The following is a 26,838-nucleotide window of genomic DNA, read 5'->3' on the forward strand; positions in this document are numbered from 1 at the left end:
TTTTTCTCATGAAACAAAGTTAATCCAAAGGTCAGTTGGTTTGGTTTGGGTTTGGGTTTTTGTGTGGTTTGTTTTGTCTTTGTTTTGTTTTGCTTTTGTTTTGTTTTGTTTTGCTTAGGTAGGCAAATTATAAGGTAAGTTTTGCCTAGTATGAAGTTCCACAGTTTGGGAAAGAAGGCAAGTGAATCTGTGATTGTGGTTCTAGACAAATACTTTCCTCTTACTAGACATTTAAAATATACATTGATTCAATTTAATCTTGTCTTGAAGGAAGAAAGCTTTTGCCTGGTTTCTCTAGACTCAAAAATTTTTGAGAGCACTATGATTATTTAATGACACTTCCTTTGCTAGCAATTCCTAGTCAAGTAATAAGTATGTCTGTTTATGCTGTACTCAAAAAGTATTACATAAAATATATTTTAACAGCTATTTCTTGTCGATGAAGCACGTTTCTAAAACTTCAACAGTATTATTAAGACTATGTCATTATTATAGCAGTAAAATAAACTACTGTTTGAGAGAGATTCTTCATATAATTTAATTGAGGAAAGCTAAATTATTGTCTTTCTTTATCTTTTTTAGGAGTGAAATTAGATCATGAATCAAAACATGAATTTAGGCTCCATTCAGAAACTAATGGAAGAGGCGCAGGTTTTTGGGACCCAACCAAGACAACCTTATAAATTAGCTGGAGGTTGCCAACCAGGTGGCCATCTGTGTAATTCAAATCTGCCATCTCAAAGTTTCCACCAGTATTCATCTCATTATCCATATATGCATACAAATTACAGCAGTGACTGGGAAATTTTTGAAGCAGTAAGAATTCAGGAACTGGAAGAAGTCAAAGCCAGAGCTGCCCAAATGGAGAAGACCATGCGTTGGTGGTCAGATTGTACCGCTAACTGGAGGGAGAAATGGAGCAAAGTTAGAGCAGAAAGAAATAAAGCCCGAGACGAAGCAAGACAATTGAGAATCAAATTAGACAGTGTTGTAAAAGAACTGAGTATGCTTAAAAAAAAAAATCAAGATTTAGTAAATGAGAAAGAAAACTTAGAAAATGTAACTGCTTGGAAAACAGAATTCAGTTGCTCAGAAATATCTTATATTAAAAAGGACCTAAACCAGTTAACATTTCTGGAACAAGAACCTGTGAAAGAACTGAGCAAAACCAACAAGATTCCTGGGGCAGAAGACACAAAGAAGGTAAAGAATGGGGAATTATTTTTAGTTCATGAAGAAGTTGGAGATTACGGATGCCTATCTAGAAATGGGATTTTTCAAGGATTTTGACCAAAATATTTCCTGATCCATTCAATAGTAAAACCACTTTTTTCACCTATCCAATATTCCTAGTATAGAGAAATAGGGAAAACAATTCATACCTTTCAACTATGGCTAAATGTTTAAGTAACAGAGACAGACTGTTATATCCTATAACTTAAAGTATTCTGATTCTCCTTCATGTTTTAAGGTAACAGATTACCTCTGTTATCTGAATTCTCCATGTTTTGTGTACTTTTTTTTTACCTCCAAAAAAGCAATGTGGGTTCCTGGCTTCTAAAATAAAATCATTTCACTCTCTCTTAACATAACTTCTAAAATAAGGGAAGAGGTGAGGCAAATTCTTCTGCAAAGTGGCAAGATTTTTATTTGGCAAGGAGAGCAATTACGTTGTTATGCAAAATTAAACAAGTATGGGCATGGTTTAATACAGCTCCTAGTTCTATACAAAAGAACAATTATATTCATCAAAATGGAACTATTTGCTCATGTTTTACCAGTTTTAATTCTGTGCCTTGGCATGTATTATATAGTCTTCATAGACAGCACCATGTAAAATCTATACTTGTTATTTGTCTGATAGATAGCAGTCATTGTAGGTGTAGGAAATTTTTTCATACACTGTAGGAAAACATGTTTTCCTACATTGTAGGATGTAGGAATTTTTTTACTTCAGTTCAATGAAAATTATCAGGATCTTAGGCCTGTATTACATTCAGAATTTTCATTCAGTCTGTAAAGCACCTAAATAATTACATTATATTCCTGTGAATTCTGAAAAAAACCCACCATACTGTTAGTATGAGAATAAATTTGGAAAAAAAATTTACCCCTTTCATATTTTTGGGCAGACAAATGGGCCATAGGAAGGAAATTACACAAAATATATTTTAACTGTTTTTCTTTCTCTTTAGTATAAAATAATGCACTACATTAAAGCTGAAACTTTATATATGAATGGAAAACAGTCCTATCTTTTCAGCAGCTTCTAGTATTTTCTGATATAGATTTCAGGCATTCTTCTAAAAACTCAAAAGACAGAGTGGTATGAAATAGTACTGTTAGTAATCTGCTAAAATGAGATTGGCTTTTAAACACAATTTGTCAGAGGTGATAAAGTTTTGTCGTGGTTTAGCCCCAGCTGGCAACTAAGCACCACGCAGCCGCTCGCTCACTCCCCCCGTGGTGGGATGGGGGAGAGAATTGGAAGAGCAAAAGTAAGAAAACTCAAGGGTTGAGATAAAGACAGTTTAATAGGGAAAGCAAAAGCCGCACACGCAAGCAAAGCAAAGCAAGGAATTCCTTCACTACTTCCCATGGGCAGGCAGGTGTTCAGCCATCTCCAGGAAAGCAGGGCTCCATCACACATAGTGGTTACTTGGGAAGACAAATGCCATCACTCCAAATGTCCCCCCTTCCTTCTTCTTCCCCAGCTTTATATACTGAGCATGATGTCATGTGGTATGGAATAGCCCTTTGGTCAGTTTGGATCAACTATCCTGGCTGTGTCCCCTCCCAGCTTCTTGTGCACCTGGCAGAGCATGGGAAGCTGGAAAGTCCTTGACTAGTGCAGCAACAACTAAAACATCTCTGTATTATCAACACTGTTTTCAGCACAAATCCAAAACATAGCCCCACACCAGCCACTATAAAGAAAATTAACTCTATCTCACCTGAAACCAGGACAAGGTCAAATACATTTGTAAAGGAAACTATTGTTTATAAGAGATGTTCAGTCTTCCTAATAAAGATGTATTTTATTTTTTAGTGATTTTTTCCTAATCATTATTAGTTTTGCTTATGCTTTGTATGCAAAACCTGTATCTTCAAAATAGCTATTATAGTGCTTTCAGTTTCTGAATGGGATCCAAATTGGTATGTTATGCAGGTAACTTTGGTCCTTATGCAAAACTTGTATAAGTCCATCACTTGCTCCAACATGATTTACATTAGAAGTTTAAGAGTTCTTAATGTAAAGTTTCTCAGTATATTATTTGTATGCATAAATTGTGTTCCTGGTTTTGTTAGTACCAGGATTCTGTCTTCACCCTAGTTATAGCCAACTAATGATAATTGGAATCTATTTCTTTAGTAAAGCTACATTAGAAATATTTTAGATATGAAGCTTGTCATAACAGAAGGTGTGAGACATCACAAAATGACACTTATCCAACTACTGTGGGTTTTTTTGCCCATTCTACCCATATAAAGTGCAACTCTGTGAGATGTTATTTATTCCCTTTTTTCTCCTATGTGACTTAAATGTCTAGAAGAGCCTTGGTAGGCCCTGCAGAAGTTACGTTAGACTCTTCCCTTCATTTATGTTTTTCTCAGATGTTGTATTTTTGTTTTCTCAGGATGTAGAAGTAATCAAGGACCAAAGCAATCATAATAAAAAAATTACTCCAAAGCCTCCTGATTCCTTTCCCAATGGAGTTCCCAGCTTCTATTTGGAGGAACCTAAAAAAATTTTGGACAGTACAGCTGAGACAACAGAGAACGATTTAATACATGTTTCAGTCTTGCATTTGCATTTGGCTGAGATGCAGAAAATCTTACAGAAGGAAAGAGAGTAAGTGCAAAACATATCCTACTTGGGAAAATTTCTATAAAAATAAAGGTTTTTAAGACAGATAGGTTTCTAAAATAGATATGGTGATATTTGCATTTATAGCTCCTATGTTCTCATTTCTAAGCTTTATTAATTGCTATTTACAAGGCTTTGATAAGAATTTAGAGAGAAAATTCAGCATAGGCTGTTTATTGTTTTCCTTGGCTTGTCTGTCATTTAAATAAGAAGTGCTCCATACAGAACCGTTAAGAACGTACAGTTAATTAAAAAATTATACTTACTAGCAATTTGGTATCAATGCAGTGGTATCTAATGTGTGTTATGCTCAGTTATTGGAGAGCTTTGTGCATAATAACAGATTTTCATATACCCTACCAGCAGACTTTGAAAGAGTCCAATGGCAGAATGACTAAGGCTGTTTTTGAATTAAAAGTACATGAATACAGCTGTAAAAAGCTGTTAATCTTAACCTTTTCACTTGCAGTAAGGTCTACGTCAAAAGCAGAGAACAGAGCGAGAATAACTTACTTATTGTATGCTTATTGTATCATATCAAATTTACCTCACATAAGTAGTAAATGTGCATTTTGGTGGCCTAAAAGAAGTCATATGTTGATTACACACTCTATGCTAGCATGTGAGTCTCTGTATTGGTAGGAATTCCTTGATGTTTAGTGTAGATGGTCAGTATTGAGCAAGATTGAATCACACCAAAAAGGCTTTCCAAGGAAACACGCAGTATGTGATGTATGACGGATGTAGTAGGAGACTTCAGGCACTATGTGGCTGTAACTTCAAAACCAGCTGAATTAGAAAATGAAAAGGAAGAAAATGCTCCCTCTGTTGCAAATATATGCAACAGTTTCAGTTCAGAGAGTCTGTAATGGTGACCTATGATGAAGAATTTCTTTCCTGTCAGTTTTTTTTCACAATCGTCCTGTAGATAGTACAAGTCTGAGTAAAGGAAAAAAAAATAAATCCTTTAAATTCCTAACTAGTATTTACTGTGTTCTGTTATATGAATTAGATAGCTGTAGAAAACATAGCAGTAATTCTTTATTTGAATCATATCACAGCAGATGACCAGAAGTATGTTTTATCTCATTAAAAATGATTTAGTGTTTTGTGGAAGCAAAAATCCCATAATGCCTAAATTTTCCAGTTGTCATGGTATTTCATATGAGCTAAAAGACTGATGCCTCACGTATCCATTCTCCTCTGGTTGAAATATTTAGGGTCCTAGGTATTTCATTTTTCAACAGCAATCACAGTATACGTACATGCACATATAAAACTTTCCTGTTAGAAAGGGGATAATTTTTCAATTCTTACTTTTTAATCACTTCTTAGACAAAATTTTAATAAACCCTGGTTCTATCTCCTGGTTTTGGTTTGTTCACATGCTTCTCTAACCAATTTGTAACTGTACTTCAGAGAGACAGATTTTGCCATTTACCCCTAGATATATACGGACTAGGGTAATAAATTTACTGGCACATGGTAAGAACTAGGGCATGTCTACACTGTGCAACATATGGCAGTGCCAACCTCAGGCAGCAAATGCTCACAGAGCAGTGACTTCCATATAACAGTGGGCATTGGTGTAACAACTCCCTCTCTAGGTCACTTTGTGCAACATTTCCCTTGTGCAAAGATGTTCTGTAAACAGAATATATACAACTTAAAAGTATGAAGCAATAATTTTTGGCAATGCACACAATAAATGGCTAGGAATAATGTTACTAAGATAAGCATTAACATAGTCACCAGTCTCTTGAGACACCCTATAAAGCTTTGTTGGACAGGCTATCATCTTCCAGCTCAGAAAGGGTTGGTCTGCACTGCTTACTGGAAAGGGCTTATTTTGCTGAGTTTCCATCTTCAGATTCCCAGTTTTTCCTCTTAGGGTTTTATATTTGTTCATGTCAGTATTTTTGCTCCTGGATTCTGAAGCTGCTAATAACGACTATCTCAACAATCTCACCTTTGTTTGCATTTTTACTTTTCTTATCTCGCATGGCTCTAGCTTAAGTACTTTCTCACAACTTCTTCCTCACAACTTAGAAATTTTCTCAGTAAACTTGAGCCAAGGACACACAGCTGTGCTGCATCAAAAGCAAGCTTGGATCACAGACAGCTTGAACCCCAAGGCCAAAGGTTACCTTGGCAGTCAGTATGATCTTACTCATACAGCACAGGACTTCTCAGCAGAGTTTTCTGGTTTACATGCAGTACTCCCAAACTGTGGTTGCATTCTTTCCAGAGTCAAGTTAGCTCATGCAGATCCAGTGTTTGGATTTGCCCCTAGTTACCTGACTAATCTCTCCATAAAATGTTTTGCTTCTTCACCCTGAGAGGACCTATGCTTCTTGCATTCTATTTAGAGCTATATTCAGTAATGCCAATATACCCTTAAGCCATGGATCAGGCTTTGCAAAATATAAAAAGAAAGGAGCTCTAAAAATAAAAATAAATAAAGAGCTCAAAGTTTATGTTTTGACTTTCAAAGAACTTCAGGGTTGGGTTTACAATGTAAAAACACACACCAAAATCCTGTACTAGGCACTACGGCTCATATCAAATACACATTTGAGGTCTCATTGACATGAATGGGAATTCAAGACCTTATGAGTTGTTCAGCACTTTAAAAAATCATTTGCCTAGAATAGCTATCTTTAGACATCTTTTGGATCAGTGTTCTCATCTAAATGTCTTCTAGTTTCACGATCTTAATTTGTTCCATTTTCAACTTAAAAGTGTTTCTTTGGTCTAAAACCAAAGGCCCACCAACTACACTGGTAGTTGATAATATCGAAGAGGAATTGCTTAGGGCTGGATGGGTAGACTTAGGCAATGGACACAGAAAGCTCCGTCTGAGCATCAGGAAACACTTTTTTTGTGTGAGGATGACCAAACACTGGCACAGGTTGCCCAGAGAGGTTGCTGAGTCTGCATCCCTGGAGACATTCAAAAGCCATGTGGACATGGTCCTGAGCAACCAGCTCTAGGTGACCCTGCTTCAGCAGGGGAGTTGGACCAGATGACCTTCAGAGGCCCCTTCCAACCTCAACCGTTCTGTGTAATTCTGTGACTTAATTAGATAATAAGGAGTTAAACTAGGTGGTTACAGGATCCATTAAAAATGCTCTAATCTTGATCTTTTGTTGAAGAAGTAGTAAGCTGCTTCACCGATCTCTGCTATGTTCTTTCTTCCACTCTTTGTTTTCTTCATTTAAATAGTAAACTTCATGTAGTCAAGATCATCTTTTTCATTTGGTAGCATCAGAGCACTTTGCTTTGTGAGTGATGGTGTTTATTTTATTACTATAATGTTACGGGAGCCATAGGTGTTTACTAAGATAAGCTGTGCTATGTGCTATATCTATGCAGAAAAAAGGAGATCCCTGGTTCAAGAGCATTAGGTTTAGTTGTAAAAGAAGAGAGAACATGAAGATACTTCACTCAAGTGGATTGCTTCATTAAAGTAGCTAACATTGCTTCCAGGACATGAGCCAGACCAGTCGGTGGTAACTCTTGGTATCTCTGTGCAAGCCTGCAGTATGCTGCATAGACATGCCCCAGACAAATTTCCTCAATACTCTTTGCTTTAATTCCTTAAAGTTAACAATGCTGTTGAAGAAGACGAATTTTAAACCAAATACTCTCAGAATGTAATTATAGTCAGCCTGGCAATCATATCTTTAGTAAAAAGGTTGACAAATTCCATTAGCCTCAGAATAGAAAATAACTACTGTGGCATACAACAGTTTCTTTAACTACCAGTATTAAAACTTCATTTTCAACTATTCCAATATTTTTCTCTTTTCTGGTATAGTGGCCCTTCATCCCTCCGTTTTCACAGAATTTATATAATGTAAAGTTTTCATCTCCCAACCTAATAGTACTTAAGCAGTTTTACTGGTTTTCGGATTTTAAATTTCTTCAGTGTCCTGACTTTATAGGCCTTATTCCTATATTGATGTTTATAGCCAATGGAATATTCCAGAATTTTAAACTGTGATTCAATTTCATAGAAATGTTAGAAATATAATTTGAAAGCTTTTATTTGTAATTAAGATTTTTTTCTTTCACTTTTAATTATGTTCCAAATTCTATTTTGTTGCAAAATTGCAAAATGATGCATTCGCATTACACAAATGTAAAATGAAATTATGCAGGAATTTCATAAAATGAAATTATGAGAAGTTTGTTCTTGTCTTTGGAACTTGGCTGACAGTGTTTCCTGTGAACACAGAAATGAGTTTTTAATTGGTCTCAAAGACAAGAACATCTGTAGTGCCTCTGCTGCTTCATATTTCTTTCATTATTTCCTGAATGACTGAAAATATTTTAATTAGTTAGAAGAGGGATAAAAGTAAATATCAAAGTTCATTTTTTTCAGTAATACAGTTCCTTTCTCCAAGGAATCATTCATTCTTTGTGAATTGTGTATCCTAAATATTTTTCCTGAATGTATTAATGGACTTTATGCTCAAATAACATTCCAGAGGCAAATGCTTAATGAAGATGTAGTACCTCTGAGCTAAATAATCCATTTTCCTAAAATTCTTCTAGCATTTTCTTTCAGGAGCAATTATTTTTTGAAACATGAAATATACATATTTTAATATTTTTTTAAACATCTAAAATAGATAATCTTTGGTTTCACTACTGTCTACATACTGTATATATTCCCCTGTATATGTGTGTTTAAAATGATCTTCTGTCTGTACGCAAATAAAAGTGATACAGTACCTTTTCTCTGAGGAACTTCAGTAACTCGCCATGTATTAGATGACCTGAATCATTAACTGAAGTCCATTTCCAATTTTTCTTCAGTTTATCCCAAAATTTTATTTCATTTAAAATGTTATTTCTATACTACTGGATTTCTTTGTTCTCTTTAGCTGTTATTTTTGGTAAATCTCTTGGAATAATTATATGACGATAATATAGGTTTTTAATACAAACCAGATATACGGTTGACAAAGGCAGCAAAATATAACTCAAGCTATGAAAAGGAAATTCAAAGTAATTTGTTGTCAACTTCAAAAAAATGTAATGCTGACTTTTAAAATACTTTTTCAGAATGAATGTATTTCTGGAAAAAAAATTGGAAAAGATAGAAAAGGAATTATTTCTTTGGAAATGGAAATATGAAGAACTGAGACAAACCAAGCTGGAAAGCCTGAAACAGGTATGTTAGCAGTACATCATTATCACATGGAGTAAGAAACAAAATTGAGACTTCTGATTTCTTGTATGGTAACTAAGAGTAAAATCATATCTAGGGTTTATGAAAGTGATAAATCAACCATTTATCAACTATTTATCCCCGTAGCCTGGGAGGGATCGACTTGCCGAGGGTGTATGGAGAAGCCCAGCCCCCGCGCAGCCACCATGTGCTGCCACGGCAGAGAACCACCATGTGCTGCCATGGCAGAGAACCACCATGTGCTGCCATGGTGGCACTGGTGCTGGGGAGCTGTGAGGGTGGCACTAGGGTGGCTCCGCAGCCTTGCAAGAAGGAGGCCAGAGGAGGCAGGTGCTGGTGCCCTGTCCCCATGTGTGGTGAGGGTGGTGGCCCTGATGTACGCTGAGCCATGGTCAGGGTCTAGCTAGGCTTGTGTTCGGAGAGAAAGGGCCCATGTGAGGCAAGGGGGTGCGTGGGGAAGCCCCGCCACTGTGAGGACGTTGCCACTGGGTTACCGAGTGGGCATGGTGCGGGTGGCAGCCTGGCAAGAAGGGGGGCAGCATCCTCAGAGGTGGTGGGGGCATCCCAAGATCTAGGCTGTGGCCAAGAGAGGTGAATCCTGGTTAGGGAGAGCCGAGTGCCCACTCAGGTGGCACTGGAGGAGAGCTGTGTGAGTGCCAGGCCTGGCGCACAGGTCCCAGGCTGTGTCTGTGGGGAGCGGTGTCTTGTCCAGCAGTTTGCATTGGGGGGGGGCTGGAAAGGTGCTGATGGCAGCATGAGACACATCAGCAACGGTAGTGGCACTCCCTGGGGTGTGGTCCCCAGCATGAGCTGGCAATGCTGCTGCTGGCACAGTAGAGACCTCAGCTCAGAGATGGTGCCGAGGCCTTGGGCTGCAGGCAGTGCCTGATAACTTCCCTTGAGGCTGGGACAGGGGAAAGGGGTGTCCATGCCTACAAGAGTTGTACGCTGGTTGAGGAAATGTGTTGCCCCTTTTGAGCTGCAGGAGGAAGTGAGCAGGCTGGGCAGGATCAGGGAAGGCAAAGAGGAGACTAACAGGATCTTCACAGGGTCCCCAGAGGTAAGAGAGTCTGAACGACACAGGAGGCGCAGCCAGAGACTGCGATCAGTTGCAAGGTAAATAGAGTCCCATAGTAGGAAGGCTGGAAATTTATGATCTCCAGCAACTGGAGGATGGCTTTTTTTCCACATGCAGATCTGCAGTTGCAGAATAGGTTCAAAAGCCTGGTAGCAGAGTAGGAGAAGAAAGCCATGACTGGGGACGCATCAGAGCCATCTTTAACCTGAACCATGCATTAACATCAGGAGGAAGCAGTGAGCGGCAGTAGTAGGAGATTCCTTCCTGTGGGGAGAGAAACTTCTCCCACTTGTGTTTTTGTGGGTTATGTAGCTTGCTGTGGGCTTGGATCCAGAACACTGCAGAGAGATTGCCAAATTCTGTCCAGTCCTTAGACTATTACTGTTCCCTGCTGCTCATCCACATGGGCACCAGCTGGGGGCATACTGGGAATGACCACATAGCTCTGGGGTTGAGGTCGCGGGGACCCAGGTGTTGTCTCCGTGATCCAACAATCTGGCCAACCTAATGAGGAGAGCTTTGAACTAGGAATGGTGGGGGTGGAAGATTACAGACCACAGTGAAGTGAAGAAGTGGTGGTCAAGGGTGGAAAGCTCAGGGTGCAGGTTGATAGGAGCAAGAAAGACTTCAGGAAAGATAAAATAAGGTGAAGGGACACCTGCCTTGAGTGTTGGTACAGAAATGCATGCATACTGGGAAACAAGCAGGACGAATTAGAGCTGTATGTGGTTACAGAACTACAATATTGTTGGAGCAGTTAAGATACTGTGCCAAGTTCATGCAACTGGAGCACTGTGAGGGACTTCAGGAAAGACTGGCAAGGAAGGACTGAGGGGATGGAAGTTGCCCTCAGATCTATAAGCAGCTCAGATCTTTCGAGCTTTCCTGCAGGATGGGTGATAGTCAGACTTGTGGCTCAGGATTAGAGGAGAGGCCAGTAACGGTGACTTTGTGGTGGGAGTTTGTTACTGACCACCTGATGAGGAAGCAAATAAAGTGTTTAAAGAACTCAAGTCTCTGAGTTGTAGACCCTGGTTCTCATGGGGGACTGACTGTACAGCTGCTAGAAAGGCAACATGGCTGCTGCAATCAAAGAGCTTACTGGAGGGTTTCAGGAATAATTTCTTGCTGTAGGTATTAAATGGACCAACCAGTGGCGATGCATAGCTGGATCTGCTGTCAACTAATATGAAGGAAACCAGTTGAGGATGTGATGATGAATAATTTTCTTGTCTGTAGTAACTTTGAAATAGTGGTGTTTGTGGTCCTGAAGGAAGTGAGAAAGGCAAGCAGGCAGAGTACAGACCCTGAACCTAAGGAAAGCAGGACGTTGGCTTAGTCAGGGAACTGCTGGGTAGGATCCCATGGGAGGCAACTCTGACTGGTAAACAAAGTTCACCAAAGCTGGCAGATCTTGAAGTACAGGATCTTCCAAGTGCGACAAAGGTTTGTCCTAATACTCATGAGAACAGGTAAACGTCTCAGACTAATTTAGCTTAGCAGGGAACTCTTGATGGAGTTCTGATGCCAGAAAGCAATGTACTTTTTATAAAGGAGATCAGCCTTCAAAGGAGTAATTTAAGAACATTGCCTGGTTATGTAGGAATAGTGTTAGGAAAGAAGCGTTCATTTCAATCCAAGTTCATGAGTAGAAGAATAAGAAATATTTGTGTTGCAGCTCTCAGGATTTAGCTTTTAGCCTTTTCAGTGTTGAGGACTTCTAGATCCAATAAAACTCAAAATGTGTATCTATATAACTAAATATAGATAGGGAATTTAAAATTTCCTATAAATTTAACATCTCAGATTTGGAATAATCCAGGAAAGTTAATTAGCTTTATTTTCACGTTTTGGAAAAGATTGCAAGCAGCCTGTTAAATTCCAAGTTCTAGTTACAAGGTGGTGCATATGTAAAGGAAATTTCCTTCATAGATGAACATCCACAGCAACAAATTAACATCTATCTGTCATATTTGACTTCCTTCAGATTTTAGTTCTTTATTTTCTGCTTGCTCATTAAGTAGGATTTTAGCTTGTCATACTTCTGCACAACAGAAGAAGTTTAGATTTAGTTAATTGTTTTGCTTAAGAAATGTAGTCTTTATGTTTTATGGCACTGTCAGCAGGAATAGAACAACAAGAAGTAAAAATTTGCTGAGAATTGGTTAGAGATTGATAGATTTTAATTTTTATATATGTGCATGCATATACACCTATATGTTTTGCTGCTTTTTTCTTGGGAACATGCTGAATTGCTTTAATTGCTAACAGAAGGTGATATTTTGAGCATGCTGTTTGTCTTCTGAAATTTATAAGACACACATCTAGTTTTTAAATTACACAAAAACATTGGTCTTGATTAATCTGACTAATGTGAATGAAGTTACTTACATTTGTGGGGGTTTTTGTAAGTGAAAATTCTTCCTTTATTGAAAAAAAACAAATCATGTGTTGGTGATGTGTGCGTGAATGTCACTTACTATAGATTACTGTTGAGGAGTGGATGCTGGAACACCATACAAGGTTTTTGACAGTGAAAAATTTGAAAGTGAAATAAAGGAAAGCGCAGACATGTACTAGGCTAAGCACGGAGTCTGATTTGTATACACACTTGCAATATTAAATCACAAAGGAATTTATAGATTAATAACAGATTAATCATTACCTCTGGATTATTTTCATGTCCTTGACTAAGAGTTTTTGGTTTCAGTCATGCATAAATTAATCTGCTCTTTCCTTTGGTAGATCACCTGACGGTCCCACTGGGAACATGGAAAAAAATGCTTGGTTTGCAAGTGACGGTGCCACTGCAAATTAAACCATTTTTAGGAATGGTTAGCTCTGCTAGCCTTTTGGAAGTTTGAGAGATTTTGTGTAATGTTAGAAGCTTCACAGCTGCCAAGATTTGAGTATTAGTGCTCCCAGTAACTAATTACTTTCTGTTAAAAGATGAGTATTCACTCACCTTGGAACAAATTAAATATGGAAAGCCTCGGTGATCTTGATAATCATATTTTTAAAAAATTATACATTCTGCATCAGTTTGGAAATTGTAAATAAGTTTTCAATGTATTAAATAAAAAAAGTAGTAAAGTGGCAATTAATGTTTGTAGTAACTACGAGCATTATATGTAGCTTTGTGTGACACTAGCATTGAACTTGTCCTGTTTGAGGTCATAAATTAGACCATTTTACCAAATACAACAGGAAGTTGTATTTAGTGTTGAAACTGATAATTTCCTTTTCTGTTACAAAAATTCTGCTCTCGCATTAAATAGTAAAATAAGTTGTTAAGATTTAACACTAAGAAACTTATTGTTCAGATCTTCGTTTATGTTTGACAGCACTCTTTCTTTATTTGCAAGCAATCAAATGTCATCTGTTTGTACTGCACATGATTTTGTCTGTTTCTCTAAGGACACTCAGAAGTCCTCATTCATTTAGCTTTCTCTGGCCTTCCCTTAATTTCAAGTATTGTTTCATTATAACAGTTTCAAACCAAGTCCTAATTGCCTATTCTTCTTAAAGATTACCTCCTCGCTACAGATTAGGACTTAAATTTTACCTTACTTGGCTGACTAGATAGTGAAAATCGTGTCTTGGCTTTTTTTAGAGAGCTAGTGAATTAAGACTTTATGTCTGCCAAATATTTTTCCAGGGAGAAAAGAGGAATGGAAGTGGAGTGTCCCTTCCTTACATTTTGTGTTTATTGCAGGAAAAATGCATTGTTCTATCTGGAGCCTACCTTACAAATTATTGTGAATTTGTGGCCTAACAATGCTATCAGTATCAGAGATCGTTAGATACATTTGTGGCTTTTGCAGAGACCTATTTATGAGCTTGTTACATAATATTCAGTCCATAAGATCACATCTTAAACTAAGATTTATGTGTCTACATTTCTTAGCTGTCAAAAACATTTTGTATGTACTGTCTAATTAATAAGTTTCAGTTCTACTTCTAGAAATGCTTGCAGCTCTTAGTGGGATGCTAAATCAATTAAGATTTCCTATGCCTTGCTTTTCACGTATATTACAAATAACCTACTAACAACCGTAAAACACTTTGTTATTCTTAAAAAGGGGGAAGCAAGTGCTCAGTATAAAATTATACTTGCATTATTGTTGTGTTTGCATGAGAATCCACAGAAGGGCAAAAATCAAGTCTGTAAAACCATTGCATAAATAAAGGGTGTTGACATTAAATACATTTATTTTTAAAGTAATCTTTGTAGGAAAAAATAGGAATCTAAGTTCTCTGAAGAACATAAGAATTTTGACATCAGTGAAGTTGCTATGTTCCCGGAATGTTCCTGGAAATGGGCTATCCAATTTTGTCAGATACAGCTTAGTTTACAGATCAATTAACTAACCTTACAGTCTGAAAGACACAAAAAGCGTATCTGAGTCTGATTAGTCAGGTCTTCGGACTCTTTATAAACAGAGCAAATCCTTGGTATGTTGTCCTGATATTTGTAAACACAGAATTATAGTTAGCAAGACTGTTAAAGTTTTAGAATGCTCATTTAAACTTATAATATGCACAATAAAACATTATTGTTTACACTCTTTGCAAGTCTTCCTCAACGTTTTATATCTGTCTTTATAATTTCTGAATGACATGCCTTTCTGGTGGTTTAAAAGTTAAATAAGATGGAATATTTACAAAGCAATTTTACATTATACTGAAAACAGTGAAAAAATGCATATACTGCTATATTCCACTGGTGTGCACTGTAGACTTACAAATGCCACTATAGGCAGTGACTTCTGTGTTGTTTAAAATAATTTTCTGCTAGCTGAAGTACAGAATGTGCCCTTACTCTACTTTGTCTAGTGTGTTGGTAATTAATGAGGGAAATTTGATATGAGGCAAAAATTACACTAATTGGTACTTAAAGCCTATTGGAACATCAGTATCAAAAGAAGTATCCTTAGATGAAAAGGATCACAGGCTAAATTAGCATTTTGTACCTTAGGCAGAGACATTTCTGTTCTTCCTCTTTTTTGCACAGAGTTGAAGGTAAGTCACCAGCGCTGTTGATTTTGCACTAGAGCCAAAGAAATATCTTTAAACATCTGTTTAAACAAATGTTTTTTGTTCTCTCTCTCTCACTGTATAGATGCTTTACACTGTATATTATGGCAATCTATGTATTGTTACTTAGGTGCAGCACTTTCTTTAAAAGAATGGTAACAGTTCCCTACCTGTTGTTTCCCAGGTGGTGGAAACTCCACTGAGGCAAGTGAGGCTTCTAGATAAATCAAGTCTTCCACTGTCACTGTAGACATTTAAATGCTGTTTAAAATGGAACAGGCTTTTTGGAGCCTCAGGTCGTTAACAGCTAGTTCTTGTTAAAGATTCTGCATTATTTCCACCTTTTCCAGAAATCTTTATTCTGAAATTACCTTATAGTGTGAAGATGCTGCAGAGCTGCTTACCTATAATTGCTATTTTCATTCACTTAGTATATACATGAATTAGAAATAGTAATACTCTGATAATCTTACAGGAAATTTAGATACATGTAGTAGGACCATCTATTCTGTCCCATACTCTTTGCCTGACCTCAAAAATGCCTTCTGATTGTCTCCTGAATCCTGCAGAAAACATAATTATCAGATATAAAACAGTAGCCTTAATGACTATACTGGCTACTGTGAATTGTTCTGTTTAATTCTCACCTAAGATGCACTGAAATATTGCATGCTCTGCATAGCTATCATAGGAATAAAACTATGTCCCAAAAATTAAATTTGTGATGATTTTATATACTACAGAATAGCCATTAGTCTGTTTGAGTGAGCTAAAGGAGTCTTTATAAATTTTGATACCAGAATCCTCAAGGCTGAGTTTTAAAATATCGTTAGGCAATTTTCTGAGAACAATGTCTGAATTATTTGAGAACTCAAATGACTTTATAAAGTGGAAACTCAGTGCAGTCAATTTTCCTGTGGTAAAATCTCATTATTTTTAGATTAGATCTAGAATTTGGATTGTTCCTTACTGGGCTCAAGCCTTCATTTGTTTGAGAGGCTGGTGTGATTTATCAGACTGAGTGAAATGGGATGATGATGTTACCACACATCTGACTTGTGGTTTGATAAAAGTACTTAAAAAATTACTTTAGATAAACACATTTCTTTTTCCTGCCTAAATTACAATAGCTTACAGGTAGTTTGAGAGTAAGGAAAGAATTCCAGAGCGTTGCTTAAGCAAGAATACTTGTAGACCCTTAACTATTCTTTCCACTGTTTTCATACGTCAGGTACCAGTTCATATTTAGTGTTATCTCTAGAAACTGTGTCCTTAAGGTGAATGTTTTTCCTGTCCAACATAAAACATAATTTGTGATGGTACATAAAGTACAGGTTCCATTTGATCGCCTATTTTCCTACAAATGTAATTTGGAAAGTGCTGGTAAAATCTACTGTTTCATTGACTTTTTTTTTCCCCCTACTGGCTTCTAACAAGATATTTAAACTGTATTGAGTTGTACTTGCCAATATTTCCTGGGTCTTCATTACATGTTTGGCAAAGAAAATACAGACCAAGACCAGGATTTTTTTATTTAAGGGCATTCTGTTACAACTGAAAGATGAAAACTCATACTTCTGTGAGGAAATATGTTTAGAAGAAGCATAGGTGTGCATACTGAAACATATCTGTGCATACTGATTTTCTGTGAAAGTAATACCATGTAAAAGCCGCATCATTTGTAGAGGTTTGTTTTGCCTGTTGGTCTGCCACTGGCAGAAAGTATAACCTGGTGAGGAAATGTTTTGAAGATGAGGGAGGAATATGCACACACACATACTTAGATATATATCTATGTGTATATATTTGTTTGTGTGTTTATATACATAAAGCAATCTTTGTCCTAGAGGTTCGCATTGCATTTTTAACAAAAACAGGTTTTCATAGATTAGACTGAGAAGTCCAAAAGGATGACAAAGTTACTTCTTAATAATGTATTAGTGTGGTCAGTTCACCATATGGTTCTGTATAAGAAATTTTTTTGCAGTGTATAGTTTAAAAAAATCACCCCCAGAAAAGCTTTATTAAATATGTTTAAATATCCTGAATTTGCCTTTCAAGATTTTATTTTAGCATTCACTTAGTTTCTTGCTTAAGTAAATATTTCTGCTAGTAAGCTTACTTGTTATTCATTTGCATAAAATCAACGTGGGTAAAATAAGCAGTTTCTTTTTTTAAAAGAAAACACACTGATGAATTAAATGTAACAACTGGTAGAATGTACAAAATTGAATTTAATGTCTGACATGTCAAAGACGTTGAATTAAAGATATAAGTATCTTATACTTAATGATGTAGTTGCTTTTTGTCTATCCTTATCCAGATAAGGATAGCAAAATGTCACTTAAAAAATAAAAATCTAATTTGGGGGAGGTTTGATTGGAAAAATAGACTTAGGTAATTCTTTTTCTTAGTTTTTGAAAATAAAATGCTCTTTTTTAGGCATGACAAATATTCGGTCTTCCTACTAAAAAAATAAAGGCTTATTTTCTTGGAAAAAACCCCCAGAAAATTCTTACCTCTTGGATTTTTTTTATTTTTATTTTTTTTCCATGGAAACTAACCCTGTCACCTTGCAAGCTGTTGTCACAATGTTAATTAGAAATGCATAAGTGGTACTTTATTTATCCAGGATCTAACACCTTCGTACATATGCACAGTTTCTGTTGTGGACTCAGCAGGACTGTTAGGAATCACTACCTATGTTGTGTCACAGTCTATGCAGGCCATGAAGTCTTGTGAAATCCATTGCTGTGTAGTAATTTACAGTTTAATGTTTACTATATGGTAAATGGATTAAGTCATTTTTTGCATGCCTTTGAAGGGAAAACACGTGAAGAACTGGAAATGTAGCTTCTTGTTCTTAAAGGATCTTGTCATGTTCTATGAAACAAAGAAGGTGCCTAAACATTTAGACTTAATGTAGCTTCATGCCTGACATCTAGGATACAGTTATATTCATACAGCTTTCAGGATGATCAGGTAATTTTGCTTCCTAACGTACGTGTGGGGAATAAAAAGTCAGATTTACTGTTTCGTTGTGGCTGCTGAAATGGAATTTTCTTTTTGACTCAGCTGTAGCATATACAAGAGAGCTGTATGGCTTCCCGAACAAAGAATAGTACTTTCATGGGAAGCAGGAAAGGAAGAGAACCAGCCATGCTCCCTGCCCTGCCCCCCCCCCCCCCTTTTTTTTTCCCCCTGCTTTCTTTTTTCTTTTTAATGTATAATAGGAATTTTCCTATTCCTATTCCTAATGAGTGTTTTGTTTGGATACAGTCAAAAACTTTCCTTGTTTAAATCAGTGGAGTACTGCATATTTCTTTGAGCAACAGCATCAGTGATATCCTGAAGTCAATGAGAAATCTGCTGATGTCCATGAACTTTGGATCAGTTCCTAATTTAAACTGTGTGGTAACAGGTGATTAAAAACTGTGCCAGAAGATTCTTCAGGGACCTTTGTAACTTCAAAATACCAGGATAATATGTTATTGTAGGTACGGTTCAGGTAAAACAGAAGAGGTGTCACGTAAACTGTACTGAAAACAGTAGAACTATTTCTACAGAAACTTGCCACCAGACCATTGAGCTATAGGAATTATCTTATGTAATTGCTTATCTAGATCAAGTGACTCAAGCTATGTATTTCAGGTTCATATTCTGTGGAGGCAATGTTCTATACCGTATTTATCTGAAGTCTAAGCAACACAACACTTTAAAATTTCTTTGAACAAAGTTAGCTCCTGCATTTCTTGAATCCTGTAGAACTTTCAGTTCAGAAAAGAAAATAATCTTAAATGCTGGTTTAATCTGTCCCTTTTAGCATAGGCTGTTGTTTAAGGAGAAAGCTCACTGCACCAGATCATAGCAACTTTTGGAATCTGGTGTATAGTACAAATTACATGTACTTTAAGTAACATTGGTAGAATAGTCTGGTATTCATATAGCAACTTTGATGAAGTCTTGATTTTCCTGAAGATTTAATATTATGTCCAGTCAGACTTGCAAATTTTTATTAAGTATTTTGGTATGGCTTGTTTTGCCTATAGGAAAGTAATGATTACAAATTCTAGTGTGGTTTCGTATTATTTAGTATTCTAGTAATCTAAGATGTATTTAGTTTTAGAGATCTACAATTACAGCAAACATTCTATTCCCAACACCACTTAACTATTAATCTGAAAAGTCAACAATCTTCATCTGTAAGATAAGTGATCTTGCATAGTTCCTGATTTAAATGTAGAGTGCTTTGACTGTTGCTGTCAGTTTTGATGTATTGTTCGTATGATTCATTAGCAGTTACATCGAAAAATGTACTGTAAACCGAGATAATTTTACTTATTATTTTATTTTCCTGTCTATCAATTAGCATTATTGTTACATCTTTAATATTATTAATTTAATAATTATTAGTAAGTTGGGTTGAATAGTGTTCTGATCTGCAACACATCGTACCGATACAGTCTAGGAAGTTGTTGAGACTGATGACAATTCGAACTTACTTTGAGTACTTCCAATCATGCTGACCATTATTGATTTACTGTTTTCTTACAGTTTCTTATTTTTCTGCACATTTGGTTCAATAAAGCAATATAAAGTCAGGATGGGAGGTTGGCTTAGAAATCGGTTGGAAACAGAGAGGTGTTGACCTTCTGTATGGCAAATAAAACTTCAAAAATTAACAAAAGAGACAGATTAACCATTGCACTGTTTAATTTTGTTTTCAGGTTATTTTCTGCATGCCTACATTAATCTTTCTTGTGAAAAATCCCTGTATTTTTTGAGTAAGGGTTATCATCTTCCTTTCACAGTGCTTATTAGAATGGCTCATGGCTTATTCTAGTCCCTGAATTAGTTACTAATAATAACTAATAGCATTAAACACACAGTAATAGATAACTACTTGAAGCAAAGTGAGGTAGGTTTTTATAGTCTGGACTACAATTAAATTTGTATGCTGTTTATCTGTTAAAATCACCAATTTTTAAATTATCTTTGGTAAATTATAGATAAATTATCATTGTTTTGAGAGTTAAGACTAAAAATTTAATCAGTCATCCTTTTCCATAGAATAGAAGCTTATTTTTGCTTCCTGTACACTCTGTATATGTATTTCTACTCATATGCATACAAACTGACAAAGCTGTTCTTTATCTTGATGCTGGAAAAGGTTTGCATTAGTCAGTCTCAGATCTCTAAGGGGGTGGTCCGTGTCCCTTATTTTGGGAAGAACTTTGTTGTATTAGATTTGGGGAGGAAAAGAACACAAAAGCCACACACACTCCCAGTCTCCTCCCCCTGATAACAGCACTAGTAACAGAGGTAAACTAACTTCAGATCATAAAAACTGTTAAACTGGGCAACTTCAGCTTGCCATTGCAACAATACTTAGATGAAAAGGGAAATAAACAGAGTTTAATAAAAGGTTTCAAATGTCATTTAAAAAAAAAAAAAGTTTCTCAGCAGAGGCTTATTATACCTTCTTTTGAAATATAACCCAAAATGTCTAGTATTGAACCTTTAAGCACACTGGGGAACTAGTGAATAGTCTTTTTTTTTTTTCCTTCCTTAAAGCTAAGATGTCACTGAGGCAAATTAAGGGATGAAAGCTCATGCTGTGCTTCAGATCTTTTTGGTTAAGAATGCTCCAAACCAGCTGCCCTTTGAGATTTCAAATTGAATTAGAAGAAATAACTGGTATAATCCCTATGCCTAAAACAATCTTTGCCATTTACTTAGGTTTTTTAACACAATGTGTTTAATCTATTACCACTGTCATCCCTGCTTGTGTTGTCATAATCCAATCAACTGCAAGAAAAGCATGCTACTGTTTGTAAAGCAAACAAACAAAACCCTTTTGGTGTGAATGTCGAGAGCTCCAGTTTCCCTTGCTCAGTAGTGAAACACAAAGATTAAGGGTGATTTTTTCTTTTTTTTTAAAGACATTAATTTCAGATACGTTTCCTAGATCAGTTGATTGTTAGTTAATATGGGAATTTTTACTTGTTTATTCCCTGGATTAAAAATTCAACCTCTCTATGCATAGTAACAAAAGCAACTATGCGCTTGTTAGCACATTGGAGTTCTGATTCTTCAGATGAGTGATGGCTTGTCAAGTTTTGAGAGTTTTGGTTGACATGTGTCCCTTACAAATTTCAAGCAATATTCTCCAAGGGATTAGCTGAAATGTGAATTCTTGTCTTGACTGAGATTAGAGAACACTTTAAATTCACCTAAACCACTGTATAATGTTCGTTTAGATTAAACTTGGTTGGAACTATAATTATTATGTTCAGCTTTAGGCAAAAAAAGAAATGCAGTTTGAGCATTGTCATATTAATCCCATCTCAAATATCACTTGCATTTAGGAATATAGCAAATGGGCATGTTGTACATGCCATTTTTATGTAAGATCATGCTTATCTAGGCACCAATGTTTTGCTAAACATAACAAAAAATTATAATTTGAAGAGTTTGTAGTAAAAAGGATGTTACAAACAGATGTCCAGTACATCCAAAGGAGTTTAGATTCAGTCTTTTTTTCTAATTATGGGAAGCACTTGAATCTAAGGGTTTTTGTCATTATTCAAAAAAATAACCTTCAAGTCAAAGGCTACTTAAAGGATGCCTAATATTAAACTTATGTGTATATAGTTACTGAATTCTGTTGGAACCAAGGCTTCAACTTTGTTTTCTGCACTCAGGAATTACTCTGAGGGTCACTCTCTTCAGTTTTGTACAGGAAAGAATGAAAAATGTTTGACTTATGAACATTTTCAAGGAACTGGGAAACCTTTAGAAGTGGCTACTATGAAGAAAAAGTAGACTAGAATGGATCCCAAGTAAAAAGTTAAGTAGAAGTTTAAAATACAGCAAAGCCATAGAAGTAGGAGAGTAATATATCTGAACAGTGTCTAAATTAAGAAACGCAGAGCAGGCGAGGTTGCGAGTGATACGACAGAAGTTCTGGAGGTGAGGTTCTTTGTCCCAGTCTGAGTCAGAAGCTCGAGTCAGGGTTGAGCAAAAGAGAAAGCTTAGATGTGCTGTTGGAGTGGGGCTGGAGCTGGGCAGCCAAAGTGAAGTTAGGACGGCCAAGAGATCTGTACTGCAAGAGCCTTTATGGTGTGAGGCAGAGGTGGGAGTCTTAGTCCCAGTCAGAGCTGGAAAATAAGATTAGGGTTGAGCAAAAGAGAGACCCTAGTAATGTTGTTGGTGTTGGGGGTGGGGTGAAGAAAAAAATAGAGAGTATTAAATAAAATTTGAATACAAGTCAGCAATATGCCTTTGCAACAAAGAATTGTAATGGTATCCTGGGCTGCATTAGGAGGAGCATTGCCAGCGGATCGAGGGAAGCGATCCTTCCCTTCTACTCTGCACTGGTGAGGCCACACCTGGAGTGCTGCGTCCACTTCTAGCTCCCCAGTACAGGAGAGACATGGACATACTGGAAAGAGTTCAGCGAAGGGCCACTAGGATGACAAAGGGATAGGAGCATCTGTCATAAGAGGAAAGGCTGAGAGAACTGGGACTGTTCAGCCTAGAGAAGAGAAGGCTCATGGCGATCTTATAAATGCTTGTAAATACCTGAAGGGAAGGTATAGAGAAGAAGGAGCCAGGCTTTTTTAAGTGGTGCCCAGTGAGAGGACCAGAAACAATGGGCACAAACTGAAACACAGGAGGTTACCTCTGAACATCAAGGAACACTTTTATACTGTGAGGGTGACCGAGCACTGGCACAGGTTGCCCAGAGAAGCTGCCAAGTCTCCCACCTTGGAGATATTCAAAAGCCATCTGGACATGGTCCTGGGAAACCAGCTCTGGGTGGTGCTGCCTGAGATGGGGTTTGGACCAGATGACCTCCGGAGGCCCCTTCAAGCCTCAACCACCCTGTGATTCTAGGATGTTATTGGCAGAATGAAAAGGAGCAGATAGGGAATTGCCATTGGTAAGATATCCTCTACTTTTTCTTCAAGTAATAAAACCTTTCAGTGTATCTACTGTTGCCCATAATGTAATATAGCTATAAGGCCAACTGATGTGTCTGCATAAAATTATATATGTATATATGGGTTGGTTATATATAAAATGAGACAAGATGAGCACTTTCTTCTCAAAACAACAGTATAAATTTTAAAGGAACAAATGACTTGATGGACTATTTATTATTGGTAATTTAATTATAATTAAATTTTTCCAGTAAGTAAATAGGTCTCACTTATCACATTCATGTTATGGGGAAGGGAGGAAAATTTCAGGATGTTTCCCAGTGTCTTAAAAGATGGGATATTTGTAATAGAGAGATATTACTAAATCAGCTTAAAAAAGTAAAACATTATAGCAAATTTGTCAAAATGTAGGAGGAACAAAACTCAGACATCCTGGAGAGATTTCTTATCTTTTTTCTAATTTAGAAATCTAGATTTTCTTTTTTTTTTTTTTTTTTTTGGGGGGGGGGGCATTCATTCTATATAAGATGCAGTAAACAGCAGGCAGCAAACCTCCTTCTGACAAGTCACATCAGCAGATGGGTGTCCCCATTCCCCACAGCAGGGAGTCTCCTATTGCTATTATTCACCCCTTCCTCCTAGTAATCCTGAGTGGCTCAGGCTCACCCACCAGAGAGGCTTCTCATCAACAGCAAGGGCAGTGAACCTGGTCTTAAAGTGCAAGTTACCTAGTGGGGCATGAACCTTCTTCCTAGTGTGAGAAGTCACCAGCTTCCAGCCTTCATCATCATGGAAGTTTCCACTTTCCAGCTTCACAGGCATAGGCTCTTCCTGCCCCTCCCCTACAGTTAAAGGTTTGGGCTCTTGAAGCTGCAAGGTCTCAGAGAAGATCTGGTCCATCTGTTTCTCATCCTTTCTAATGTACTCATGGTAGAGAATGTACTCATGGTGATTATTTTATCTAGGCTACTTAGAAATTCAGGAATTGTTCTTACACAAATATTTTATTTTGAGGTATGCAAATATATGGACTGCTCCCTTTTTGACTGCAATCAGGCATACAGTATGAGAGCTCCCTAACCAGGAATGGTGATAAAATATTGAAATATTTATATTAACAAATATGACATAAGGCTGCACTGAGAACGACCGCTGAGATGAGGGAGATATTCTATTTTATTTTGCAAGGTGGATGAAGATGGTCATGTTTAGTTTTTATTAATTTTATTATTTTCACTAATTAAATTTGCATATAGATGATGCATTAGTGCTCATAATAATCAAGTGTACTTTTTTAATATATATGTGACCAAGGAATTGGTATTGTCTGTGACTTCTCTCAGCTGAAACACAACTTGCTCATAAGAAAAATGACAAATATTTGCATGGACTGGTAATGTAAGAGGTTTGCATCTTGAACTACAGATTGCTGAGTTCTGTTCTGAAACATAATAAAGTATATGGTTCATTTTTCATTTGCATTAGTAACTTAGTTGATCAGGACATGTGGACGTCTTTGATGTATTGCTGGGCTATAAAAATGAATAAAGCATTTATGTATTTGTTCACTTTACACCATGCATGAAAGCCCCTCAGTTTCCAAGACAGCCTAAAAATGGTTTACCATTTGGCTTATATCTCAATAGAAATGTTTTCTTATGTAAGACGACTTCATTCGTCAGTATTCTTGTCTGCAAAAATTCTTTAATGGTATGTAGCTATTAGAATGTGTGTCATCATCCCTTTTCCCCTGGATACATTCATTAAAATAAAGGACATGAGATGTGTGATTTTTCCACATAGTGTGAGCATGAATGTTAATTTCAGGATTTCAAGAATACATGCCTTTTATCAGATTTCTTTTTTTTTTTTTAATATGAGAAAGCAAACCAAACAAAAACATTGAATGGGAACCTCTGTTGTTTGGTGATCCTTTTTTTTTTTTCTTATTTGTTTTGTTTTTAATTTAATTTATGATTGATAACTCCTTTTGATACCAATTGGTCTTCTGGAAAGCTGATATTCATATTAGTTTAGGGGTAAGTACACAGGTGCTTTGTATAAATTCTTCGTTAGTCTGTAGCTTCTGATTAGGTACACTAATGAATTGGCAGCAGCACTTCATAAAGCTTATTTACTTCAGAAAAAAAGTATATTATTGTTGCCATAACATCCCACCTCTCTGCCTCCCTTCCCCCATTTGAAAAATGCCTTCTGTTGATACCACACTGTTTCACATATATTTTATTGTTATACTGGTCACCAGCTATTAGAGAAACACTGAAGAGAGACAATCAGAATTAGAAGCATCCTGAATCCTTGTAGCAGAATTATTGATTGATTGATGATTGATTCCTTAAAAGGAGTAACATATTTCAGGATACTATCTATCAGACTCTTATAAGTAGGGCTGTAGAATTAAAGACCACAGCTTTATGGGGCTACTGTCTCTTGAAGAGATTGTAGATGCTTTTCAGTGGACCTAGTTTTGTTAACTGCTCATTGGGTTTAGCTGCAAAATGAAATTAGTTGTAGTAAGCCCCTTATTTATTAATTGTAACCATTTAAACACTGCAGTGTTTTGGCTATGTAAGATGTATTTTCAGTTTCCGATAGGAGACCTTTCAGTCAATCTGGTTAAAACCAAGTTTTGGGCACTGGCAAGTATTGTTATTGTAGACCTTTTTTTGGCCTGAAGATCATATAAGTGTGGAATTCTTTCTCCTGCAGGTATAAATAAGGCAGATTTTTTGACTTTTAATCTCATTTGATGGACCTAGATTTCAGAAGAAACCCAACTACTTTCCTTCATTTTTAAATCCTAACTCTAATCATCAGCTAGGTCATAGCTTACCTGACAGATTTACTGTTCTCCATCAACAGTAAAATCTATTTTGAGGGCCAGTGAGGATACAGAATTTTTTATTTACTCAATATTACACTAAATCAAGGGGAATCTGAGATAGTAGGGCTCTAAGGGGGATCGTGTAATTAATTATGTAAATATGAAAATAGGCATTATGTAGGAGAAGAGACAGCTAAAATAGCACAAGATGTATCAGAAAAAAATAATCATGCTCTTATTTATTTTAAAATCTTCGTTCAAACATTCATGTTTTTTTGGAAAGCCTGCAAGAATATCTACTTGACAGAACTGTCTTTACATCTTATGGCTCTCAGATATTTTATTTCTAGTATGTGTTGGTATATCTTTATTCTAACGGTCCTTTCTAGGTCTAACTGGCTTCCTAGATAGTTTTTGCAATAGCTTTTTATTCACGTATGAGAATGTGAAATAAGTAAGCAGTACTGTACAACACTTGGTATACACTGACAGTTTGGGTATTCCTCTAGTCTCAATCTTTTTATGAATTGTGATTACAGTGAAGAAGGCTAGCATACAGCAAGCTATTGACTAAGCATTTTTTAGGCAATCTTTCTTATTTTTTCCACCTGAAAAATGTAAATATCTCTTTTGTTTAAAATAAGATAAAACATAAAAACACTTCATAATTTTACAGTAAAAATGAGTCCATGATGTGTTGGTGTTCTCTTTAGTGATCTCAACAGTTTAGACAGGTAGAAGTAGTTACTCTGAAGTTTTTAATTATTTTCAGATAATTGGTGAACACAGGATTTTCAACAGTAACTATGGATGATTTTCTCTCATACTCATTGACAGAAAAACTCATTTCCTTGAATGCATAGT

General features: G+C 36.5%; 1 protein-coding gene across 1 annotated transcript in view; it reads left to right on the forward strand.

The window, feature by feature from the left end:
• Window positions 1-597: 597 nt before the first annotated feature.
• The window catches only part of CCDC102B (coiled-coil domain containing 102B), a 175,506-nt gene continuing 149,265 nt past the window's right edge, over window positions 598-26,838 (forward strand). Inside the window, exons 1-3 of the mRNA XM_072851316.1 lie at window positions 598-1,203; window positions 3,639-3,853; window positions 8,942-9,050. Coding sequence (XP_072707417.1) covers window positions 598-1,203; window positions 3,639-3,853; window positions 8,942-9,050 — 930 coding nt within the window. The remainder of the gene's footprint in view (window positions 1,204-3,638; window positions 3,854-8,941; window positions 9,051-26,838) is intronic.

This window comes from Ciconia boyciana, chromosome 2, assembly GCF_034638445.1.
Source record: "Ciconia boyciana chromosome 2, ASM3463844v1, whole genome shotgun sequence".
Lineage (NCBI taxonomy): Eukaryota > Metazoa > Chordata > Aves > Ciconiiformes > Ciconiidae > Ciconia > Ciconia boyciana.